The sequence below is a fragment of the Pyrus communis genome, chromosome 5 (assembly GCF_963583255.1).
Source record: "Pyrus communis chromosome 5, drPyrComm1.1, whole genome shotgun sequence".
Taxonomy (NCBI): domain Eukaryota; kingdom Viridiplantae; phylum Streptophyta; class Magnoliopsida; order Rosales; family Rosaceae; genus Pyrus; species Pyrus communis.
The window spans coordinates 16,434,869-16,446,390 of NC_084807.1; the positions used below are offsets into that span (position 1 = coordinate 16,434,869).

The window sequence follows — 11,522 nt, forward strand, 5'->3', positions numbered from 1 at the left end:
ACACCACCACTTTCTCTTTGTTATTTGACAATTCCAGAAGTGTCGCTCGTAGTCTTCCACAGGTTTCATGAAATTGGTATCAAGTGGAATACCCTACAAAAAATACTTAAAACGAACTGTTACTGACTAGTCAATTGAGTATAGATGGTTAGAAGCCCACAAGCATATAAACCAAACAAGCTTAAAAGGTTAAAACTTAACGATGTGAACTTCAATTAAGTTTTAGTCTTAGTTCTTTAGTAAGTTCACTTGGTTAATAAATTGTCAATACTAGCAAAGCCTACAATGTTTAACTCCAACAAAGGTTATACATGAAGCTTTGTAAATTGAACACAAGGAAGTTTTTGGCCAGAAAAATTCACCTTAGGGTTAAAAAACCGAGGACCATCCACTGAGTCCAATCCACTAGTGGAAACAAAGGTTCATACAAAGACCACGCAAGCTTAATTCCTAGATCCCTATCTATGGAGTAACTTTACCTTTGTGTAACCTTGCCTTACACGAGATGGACTCCTTCAGTCTTTACGAAGTGGTAGTTCCTCTTGAGCTCATCACCTTGTGGTACCGAGATCAACACGATCAATGATATGATGTTATCATATGCTTATGAGATATGGATATGACTAGTCAGGTTCTCCAGTCAAACAGTTAAAGAAGAACCTAACATGAATCCGAGAGATTGGTCTATGAAGGGTATTAAACTTATGCATAGACCAAAAGCTTAATGAAAAACCATTAAAATAATGCAACCCTAACATGCAGTGATTGGGTGTTTATGCATGAGATGATTTTGTGGCTAGGGTTTCAGTTTGGAAGCTCAAGAGATAGCTCTAGGCTAAATGCACTATTCTTCTTGAAATGTGAATAACCTAGCTAAGTTCAAATGAATCCTTGAAAACCCTTTTAATGGGAGAGATGGGTGTTTCAAACAAGGGGAACAAGGAGACACGTGTCACAAGCCAAAGAAACCTTTTCAGATCAAGGGTGAGAAATCCACGCACGGGAAAAGGTGTCAGATGACCCATGTAGGTTGTTTTAATTTGCGTGCCTACACAGCTGTACAATAGAATGAATTTCTGACTAGACAACCACACTAAACAAAAGGAATCTAGAAAAATAAGCTTGATATGGATATGCAAATGCATGATTCAAACCTTTTGTAGTGAAGATGGCTTGTGATTTGACAAGTTTAATCCCAATAATAATTCCAGATCAGTATTGTACCCTAACTTTAAATTATGAGTATGTGTGATAGCATTTACAAATTTTGACAAAGAAAGCCAAACAATAAATCTAGTACTTAACACTTCATCTGGTAGTTGGCTTTTCTTGTGTGGGTACCAACTATCTTTATTTTATGGTTGTACTTTGGAAACAAATTGAGGTTGGTTGTGGCGATTGTTGAGGCGATGCTCTGCAACTAATAAGGAATGGAACGGATCGTCTGGAACAGTTATGGCGGAGAAGCCAGTAGAAGCTTCTGGTTTTTGTTGTATTGTTCTGATTTTGGGTCTATGTGTTCGTGGGTTCTTTTGTGTTGTGGTTCTTTTTTTTTTTTCTTTTTTTTTGACCCATGTTTTGTCAGTTTATATGTTAAGTTTGGGCCTTTAGTGTGCTTGTACTTATGTTAACTTTAGACCTTTTGTTTCCTTGTATATTTGTACTTGGGTTTAATGGAGAGTAACCTTGACAATAAAAAATAAAATAAAATTCCTTGCATACAATGCCTTGACATGCTTGTACGCAAAATAGGATTTTGTAAAACGTGGTAGTGCCGAAGCCTTCTTCTTCCTTCTGTAATACTAGAGAACCAGTACTATGATACACTGGTGGATTACAGGATCAATCTCTAATGTCATTAGACTATTAATTACTATGCAGTAGTGTCAAAGAAGAAATAGCATACTAAAAGGAAGAAGAGAAAATGTATTTCACATTGGATTGATTGTCTAAATTAATGAATTCTCCTTTTATAGACTTCATCGTATCTTCTCTAGAGAGTTGTGAGACTTCTCACTTATAGAAGGGTATAACACTTATAATAAGTCATACATCTTATCACACCTTTTGGTTAAGTGTATACCAGTACACCGATCCTATGGTGCACCTCTATACATCAAATACACACATAGTAAAGCACATCATCATGATCATATTCCAACAAATCTCACAAATGAAAATAGATAACTTATCTTTTCTATTTTAATGAATGTTCTGAACTAACTAATTAAGTTATAAACCCCTTGTAAAAGGGCGATAACATGCATCATGTGTCAAAGCCTAATTATAACATTTTTTAAATTTAAGAGACATATCTTAGCATGTTTTAAATATCAATAGCTACACTGTTACTGGAACAAACAGATCACCAATTTGTAGCTGCATTGTCTCTATTCATTAAAGAAAGAGATAAGTTTTCTGTCTCTACATCTTTAGGTAGTGAAAGTATTTCTTGTAGTGTCATATTGCAGTCTTTCTCAAATTCATGCCATTGTTCATGTTACATTAATTAGGACAATGACCACATAAGAAATGTCAAATGTGGGGGTGCTGGTGCCTACGTACCTGAATGAGACCAATAACCACATAAATTCCAAACCATTATTTCATTCAATTGACTATTCATATCAAATACAAAATAATTAATTCAATAGTCTACCATCCAACTTTAATTACTTTCTCCACCTGATCCTCTAATTAATTAATTAAGTGCAAATAAACCCTTCTTTCCCCGGCACTCTAATTTTGACAATATTTTTAGTTAGCTGTGTAAAAGGTATAACCCTATTTTTAATACAATATTTACTTGTAACGAAGTTTCTCATTACTTACTACTTCCATTATGTATGATCATACTATCTCATCAAGAATTATCAGTGTTACTATCACATTGTTACGTGATGTGATAAAGTAAGTTATCGTTATTATAACATGTATTGTGGTCATGCAAACAACAAAATGACCTAAATGTGAAGCTAATACAAATCTATGGCATGGTCACATACTCACTCTCTTTCACATCTTTCTTCTAGATGGTAATGTTTGGACGAGTTATTTAAGTGACTAATACAAATCTACGACCAAATACATTGCAAATCTCCAACGTTTGCTTTCAAGTTTCAACCATGACGGGTTCAATCCTCACTGCAAACCAGACCATCTGTTTGAAAGATGAACTTTTGGCAGCACCAATAATGTGCTTAAAAAATTAAAACTTGAAGATTTCATTCAGCTATTTTTACGTTCAACAAGCTTAAAAACATAAACTGAAAAATATTTAGACATCAAGGCATACAATAATGTGCTGAAAAATACAATAGCTGCACTCTAGAGAGAAAAAAAAAAAAAAAGAAAAAAAAAAGAAAAAAAAAAGAAAAAAAAAAGAAAAAAGAAAAAAGCAATATATATTTTAACTTGGAAATCATTGGCAGTGAAATTCCTGGATTGCCTGCCTGGTCAAACTAATTGTGAAACTGCAATCCATCTTCCCACTTCTTCTTTTCGACACCATCCCCACCATTTCCACCTTCCCACTCACCTTCATATAGCTCTTCAAATTCAAAACCCCAGAACTAATCTCCCTGCTTGCTCCGCCACCACCATAAATCTTCGCCTCTACCATAAATCTTCGCCTCTACCAAAACGCTCACCTCCTTGCTCCTCCTTGTCGCAATAGACCCTTTTGAAACTGTTGCTTCTCCAACCGTCACACCCTCATGTGACAAAACCACAACACTTTGGTCATATTTTAGGCGACCCCAGTTTGCATTCTTCACCTTAATCTCCTCCCTCAGCGTCACGTTGATTGTGGTAGGATTCCCAACCACCATGCTCAAATTCTCCGTAGAAATTCCCGTCATCGTGACGTTAGGATCTCGGAATCGGAAGACAGTAAGGCAAAGCACACCAATGACTACAATTTGGAGGATGACAACTGCAAGTGCAATCCCACAGAATTTGATTCTTCTTCGCCGGGGAAGTGACTTGTCAGAAAATATTGGTACCACTTCTTCTAGATTCCTTGAGCCATGGGGCTGATGGAGCTGGTCTTCCTTCATCTGATCAGCCATGTTTGAGTTCCTTGATCAGAGAGAGATTAAGATTATGAATTTGGACTTGGATTTTTTGTGTTTACTTTTTGGAGCCAAAAATAGCAAAATTCAGATTGTGAGGAAAATTCGTTGAACAATAAATTGTGCAGGACTTTGAAAGTTCTGCCATGGAGTTTGAAACCAGAGGAGGCCTATATCTCTGATGGTTGATTCTGTTGGGTTTCTATTTGGACTTCTTGACAGCAGCCATTACGAAAGTCATACAGCCTCAATACAGGGGATTTAATTCTTTTGGTTTAATTAATGAAACAAATTATTAAGATAAATAATCATAGATTAAGTTGTCCTCATTACCTAACAAGCAAAATTCATCGACAATACAAAAAAACAGTGGAATAAATGGAAGCATGGAATGGAGATGCGGGGTATCGATCCCCGTACCTCTCGCATGCTAAGCGAGCGCTCTACCATCTGAGCTACATCCCCTATGTTGTCGAAAGTGTAACTGGAACAAGTTACATACAATGCTACGACACATACAAACATTGATCCCTTTGGTTAATTGAATTCCCCCTTAAAACTGTCATTTAATCTCAATTTACCTCTTCAAATTAGTTTTTTGTCTTATTTTGCCCCTAAAATTACCATTTTCAACTCTTTTGGTCTCACTTCACTCATTCCATTTAAAAAACATTGAATTCATGGGTATTTTAGACATTTCATTTCTTAACATTGAATTCATGGGTATTTTAGACATTTCATTTCTTACACACCTCTTTGTCTTGCCTTCATTCTACCCTTGAGTTTAATCCACTGATCTTCTTGGCGAAGTAAATTAGGGTTCATAAAAGAAGATAAAGGAATTTAGGCAATTGACAGCTAATCTTGGTGACGATGGCATCTCTTCATAATCCTGGAGTAGAGCAACCATTTTATTGTAAGTTTGTTGGAGCGAGATTTCTTACAAGAAGAAATGCCTCCACAAATTCGTTGACCGCAATCCTCACGTTCGTCGAATCCTTTGCTAGAGATGCCCCTAAATAGTCTTCTTCTGTAGCTTGCTTGGGTGGTACCTGCAAGAGATACTCCGATGCTCAAGTCAGTCGATTGATTTTCTATTCTCTGGATTTTCTCGGGTTCTGATTACGTACCTTGTTCTTTGGCTCCTCTCCCTGTTTATAGGATTGCATGCTTGAGGATCAAGCACCACAACCAATCCTCTTTTCCCACTTCTTTAGTGGTCATCTGTCATATGACTGCATGCTTTGGGAACAGGTGCCACGACTTGTCGCCCTCTCCCACTTCTCCTCCGTAGTGGGGTAGTTATCTAAGCACGTTCCCTTGCGTCCGTATATTTCTTGTGGGCTTTTTACCTTGCACAACACTTTCCCCTTGGATGATTAGTAGTGGCCCATGAGTCGAAACCATATTTTATCCTCCCACAGTGCCCCATTTTCCACTTTTTAATGCATGTGAAATGGGGAAAACTGAGTTTTTCGATCTCATAGGGCCTTGAAACTACACTCTTTAAGCCAAGCTAAACTTGAAGCACTTTTTACTAAGGCCAAATTTGTGGAATTTGCTTTTTCTAAGAATAAATTTACTGAAGGTAAATTTACCGAAGCCTTCGTTTCGTTACAAATGAGGGCTGACATCTTCCCACTATGATTTTCAAATGAGGATTTACGAACGAGGACTTATGAAATTAACACATTACGAAAGTGGACTGACATCTTACGAATTGACAAAATTTAACTGAGTAGGTTGTCTGACAGGCTATACATATATGTACCTAAGCCTTCGTTTCATTACGAATAAGATCTTCCCACAATGATTTTCGAACGAGGATTTACGAGCGAGGACTGACACGTTGACATGATTTATGAACGAGAACTTACGAACGAGGATTGACACGTTACGTAAGTGGATTGACATCTTACGAATTGACGAAATTTAACTGAGTCGGTTGTCTGACAGGCTATACATATATGTACCTAAGCCTTCATTTTGTTACGAATAAGATCTTCCCACTATGATTTTCGAACGAGGATTTATGAGCGAGGACTAACACGTTGACATGATTTACGAACGAGAACTTACGAACAAGGATTGACACATTACGAAAGTGGACTGATACCTATATCGTATTTATTATATAGATCTCTATCCCATCTTGTTTGCACACCTATATACACTTTTACCCGATTTACACACACACACACACACACACACACACACACATATATACATATATATATATATATATATATATATATATATATTTACCATGTATGTTTCCTGCTCACACATATAATCCACAATGCTGGGCTGCACACCTAGTCGGCACATCTAATTTGCACGCCTATATATACATATATCAATACACACACACACACACACACACACACACACACACACACACATCGACACACTTGCTTCTCTCACTCTCTCTCTCTTTATAAATATATTTATAAAAAGAGAGTTTAGTCGGTAACATTAACAGCCGTGCATTAGAGAGACCATATTTGTCTTCATCGTTTTTTTTTTTTTTTTTTTTTTGTTTTTTTACCTATTCGATCTCAGATTTTCGATCTTGGATGGGTCTTTGCCCATTCGATCTTGGGTTTTATTTTCCCACTCGATCTTAGACTTCTGATCTTGGTTGGGTCTCTGCCCATCCAATCTTGGGTTTTCTTTTCCCATTGGATCTTAGATTCTCGATCTTGATTGGGTCTTTGCCCATCTGATCTTGGGTTTTCTTTTCCCACTTGATCTTGATTGGGTCTCTGCCATCCGATCTTGGGTTTTCTTTTCCCACTCGATCTTTGATTTCCAATCTTGATTGGGTCTCTGCCCATCCGATCTTGGGTTTTCTTTCCTCACTCGATCTTATGTTTTCGATCTTGATTTGATCCTCATCCCTTGGTTTAAGATTTGAATGAAATGCAACTTTATTTATCAAACAATAGGGAGATGTCAACAGACATCCAAGGATATACCCTTCGACTTGCAAGGAAGACAAAAAGGGATTTACCCTTCAACATTGCTGGAAACAGAAATTTAAATACGGAAAACATAAACACAAAAAGCTAAATGTGGTACTTTCTCAAATAAATTGCATTATATGGGCACGGCATATATTGACCTGTTTCAACGTGCCTGAGTTTATAAGCTCTCTTTCCAAAGCTTTGGTCACCTCGTATGGTCATTCCTATATGCGTCCAAGCGTCCCTGCATTCAAATCTTTTGTGTTTTCCATGACCTTTCTCAATGCCCATTCTCCTACCCTGAATCTTTTCAACTTGACCCGCTTGTTGAAGTAAGCAGCAACTTGGTTCTGGTAATTCGCAAGTCGTAATGTGGCAATTTCTCTTTGTTCCTCAACTAAGCCGTGGGCTTCAAGGTAGGCACAGTAGTGCCCGCTGGAGATGCAGCAATAGTGGTTGTGCCTTGCTTTGATTAGATAAGTTCCTCTTCCTCTAGTCTGATGATTCCATCAGCCTGAGCCATCACCTCCTTCATGTCTAATGGTGGAATTTCGATTAATGACCTATGCATCTTTGTTCCGGGCAACACCCCTTCTCCAAATGCCAAAGACGCAGTGTGAGAATCACATTCTTCTAGGGTGGACATCTCTTCCGTGAACCTAGTCACATAGCTTTTGAGGCTTTCACCAACATTTTGTTTGGTGCTGAACAAGATCGTAACATCTTTTCTTGGCCTCTGATTGCAAACATATTAAGATATGAATGCCTCACATAGCTCTGTAAAACTTCCGATAGACCTCGGTTTCAGTTGTTTGAACCAAGTTAAAGATGATCTTGAGAGACTTGAGGGGATCAACTTGCATAGAAGGGCCTCGTCATCTCCTTCAAGCGCCATCTGCTGTTGGAAGTGGTAAATATGCTCAACGGGATCAATCGTGCCTTCAAACGACCTAAACTTTGGTTGGGTGAACTTGGCGGGTTTTTTAGCTTTCAGGATGTCCTCCGTGAATGGTGATTTGTGGATCCGTCTGGCCGCTTCTAAAGCAAATTCCGCCGAGGCCTGTAGCTTGTATCCCTTCACAATCTTGTCAATTTGTTCTTGCAAATCAACATATTTTACTTTTTTCGATCCTTTTCCCTTGTGATCCTTTTCGCCATGATTTTTCGTCACATTAACACGGTTACTGGATGACGCGCTACTAGAGCTGCCTTGCTTATCTTTCTCTTCTGCATGCTGTCTCTTGGTGCCGGTCATATTTTCCACTGCGTTTCTTACTTCAGCCTTTTTCAATGCCTCATCGGCTGTCTTTTTTGTTTCTCGCAATTCCCTCGTTAGCCTTCTAAATTGTTCCAAGGTGAGACTGGGTTCAGTATTTGGGGAATGAGACCTCACATGTATCGATTGAGTCCCTGCATCTCCGGAGGGATTTGGAACTTTTTGTGCGGATCCAATCATGTTTGTAGCTTGATTTTGTTTCTTTTCCCACAGATGGTGCCAATTATTGGAGCGAGATTTCTCACAAGAAGAAATACCTCCACAGATTCATTGACTGCAATCATCACGTTCGTCGAATCCTTCGCTAGAGATGCCCCCGAATAGTTTTCTTCTGTAGCTTGCCCGGGTGGTACTTGCAAGAGATACTCCGACGCTCAAGTCAGTCGATTGATATTCTATTCTTTGGATTTTCTCGGGTTCTAATTACGTACCTTGTTCTTTGGCTCCTCTCCCTATTTATAGGATTGCATGCTTGAGGACCAAGCACCACGACCAATCTTCCTTTCCCACTTCTTTAGTGGTTATCTGTCATATGACTGCATGCTTTGGGAACAAGTGCCACGACTTGTCGCCCTCTCCCACTTCTCCTCCGTAGTGGGGTAGTTATCTAAGCACGTTCCCTTGCGTCCGTATATTTCTTGAGGGCTTTTTACCTTGCACAACACTTTCCCCTTGGATGATTGGTAGTGACCCATGAGTTGAAACCAGATTTTATCCTCCCACAAAGTTAAGGTTGAAATTATAATTAATTTATCGCCAATGTGATTTTGTTGTTGTTATATTATCGATGAATTTGTAGTCACTGTCTGAAGTATGATGTTTTTGCATGTTTGTGTATGATTTTTTCGTCATTTTCTGGAATATGATGTCAGTGTATGTTAGTTTTATATTGGTAGTGTTAATGCTCAAAATTGGAGAAGCTTACAGAGATTGAATGGATCGAGTGTTGACTCTTTGATGGACTTGAGCTTTGCAAACAAAGGATAATTGACAAAGAATGTAAGTGATTCATCCCCACGTTTCTTATGTAAAATTGAGAACAAGGTATACAAGTAGCGCTCGGCTAGAATATTATAGTTTCTCTCTCAATTCGTTCGACCTCTTCTAAGGAGTACTCGTCCACCTTTTATAGGCCATTCTCTGAATTTTCAACCCCTATGTTTGAACATATCACTTCCTTTGCATTTAAAACGCTAGATGCATTGACTAGACCTGCTAGCTATCCCTATGTTCTTTGGCCTATATGTGGCAACGAAGGGACACTAGAGCATGCCCACATGTGTCCTTTTGTGGGATGATGTGGCAGAGCGCCTTGCTTGGTCTTGGACTCGGTGGGCCTTGCAAGAATAAAGGAATGAGGCACTTCTTTGCATTGTTTGTGTTGGGACCTTTTTTTTATCGAGTTGGATTTGGGGCTCGATGCAAGTACTCAGTTCCCTTGGTTCATTTCCGGCACCGCCTAAAATACTTTGGAGGAATTAGCACGTTTTATGAAGCATTCTAGATGAATCAATGACTCCAATTTAGCACTGATTGAATGATTACAATAATTTGTAACTTGCCTAAGTTAAGAGTGATATGGAATCATTAAATTTGATCTTACATAATTTAATAATAACACAAACCAATGGTACACATGTTGTAACATATTTGTTTCATATTGTTTTGAAAGTGATGCGATAGAAACTTTTGAATGTGTTGAAGCTGACATTACATGAGTGCATATATTAAACTTGCATATTATTTTGAAACTAATGTTGCAAATTTTACTAAGAATTAAACTGGCATTTCTCAATGATTTTTTCACACAAGTGATGTAACATGTAGTTTAACACAAATTAATTTCACATCAGTTTACTTAGAATGAAATTGCTTCCAATAAAAAAAAATCTTAAACTGATCTTACAAAAAATAAACTAAGAACATAAAATTTGATACTAATCTTACATAAATTGATTTTAATATGAGTAGTCTAACATAAACTGTTTCGACATAGTTTTGATTAAATTATAATAAAAATCAATTTTCACACGCCTACAAAGATTTTTATGCAAGCATCACACACAATAAAAAGATTTATATAAGTTACAAAATATAAAGTCTTTGGTGGGGGTTTACATTTTTTTTGAAAAGGAGGAACTGATCCTGCAGAAATAACCGCATAAGATTTTTGCAAATGCAAATTTGTAAAATAATAAGTTTTGGGTGGGGGTTTACATTTTTTAAAAGGGAGAAACTTATCATGCAGAAAAAACCAGTGGACTTTTGGCGAAATGAAAGTGTTCGGGTATAAATGAATGAGTTTAGTTTCTTTTGAAATAGCGGGTTTGTTTTTTTATTTGCAAAACTAATTTTTTTTTTTTCCAGACTGATATAAATATTTTGAAAAAATAGTTGTGTTTTGTACAGTGGATCTAAGTTTTTTAAGGACCAGTTGGATTTATAAAAACAAGTTATGAGTTGTGGATTACATTTTTCAAAATGGGAGAACTGATCATGCAGAAATGTCCCTTGAGTTCTTTTTAGAAAACGGTCGCCTTTATCGTCGGCAATTTGCAAAAACTTCTTCAGTCAATTTGTAGAAACTTCGTCGCTCAGTTTGGAGAAATGTACAAATCTCAAAAATTTGGTAGTGGATCTAGGTTTCTGAAAGGAGCAGTTGAAGCTTCGAGCGAGGGATTCGAAAAATGTGGAGGATAAAGAAAATGACGTCAGTTTAGTGGTTTTGGTAAAGGCGTACTGGTAATTCATTTATTTTATCGATTCTGTGGTTAATGTTGGGCCATTTAGTAACGGACCCGTTAAGGGGTATGTGCTGTAATTTGATAAAGTTTGTTCCTGCTTTTGGACTGGTTTTAGGTTGGTTTTTGCTTTTGTCCTCTTTAAAATGTTTGAAAACTAGTGGAATTGTGTGAAATATATATTGTATTTTCACCTATGCACGTATAGCTCCCTAAAAACTAATGAAATATTAAAATTATTAAGAGTAAAAGGTGATTTTTTTTTTTTTTATATTCAAAGTAAAGAGTGTTGTTGAATATGCTAAATTAAACACGCTAAAATAAATTTGCAGCACCGTTTACTATCTAATTTAACAAAAATTTAAGATATTTCGAAAGATGCTCAAACTACTGTGACTAGAAAATGACACGAACATTTGCATAAAGAAGTAAACTAGAGTGCAATTTGGCAAAAGAAAAATGTGAG

At 37.2% G+C, this 11,522-nt stretch overlaps 1 protein-coding gene and 1 non-coding gene across 2 annotated transcripts; both read right to left on the reverse strand.

Moving 5' to 3' along the window:
- Window positions 1–3,572: 3,572 nt before the first annotated feature.
- LOC137734310 (uncharacterized) lies at window positions 3,573–4,070 on the reverse strand. Its single transcript, XM_068473600.1, has one exon. It carries the CDS (start codon window positions 4,068–4,070, stop codon window positions 3,573–3,575), a length of 498 nt encoding a protein of 165 aa, XP_068329701.1.
- Window positions 4,071–4,465: 395 nt separating this feature from the next.
- Window positions 4,466–4,538, reverse strand: TRNAA-AGC (transfer RNA alanine (anticodon AGC)). Its single transcript has one exon. It is a non-coding gene; the product is annotated as a tRNA-Ala (tRNA).
- Window positions 4,539–11,522: the final 6,984 nt, after the last annotated feature.

Coding starts and splice junctions, on each gene's coding strand:
- LOC137734310 (XM_068473600.1), bottom strand. CDS start 4,070: ATGGCTGATCAGATGAAGGAAGACCAGCTCCATCAGCCCCATGGCTCA.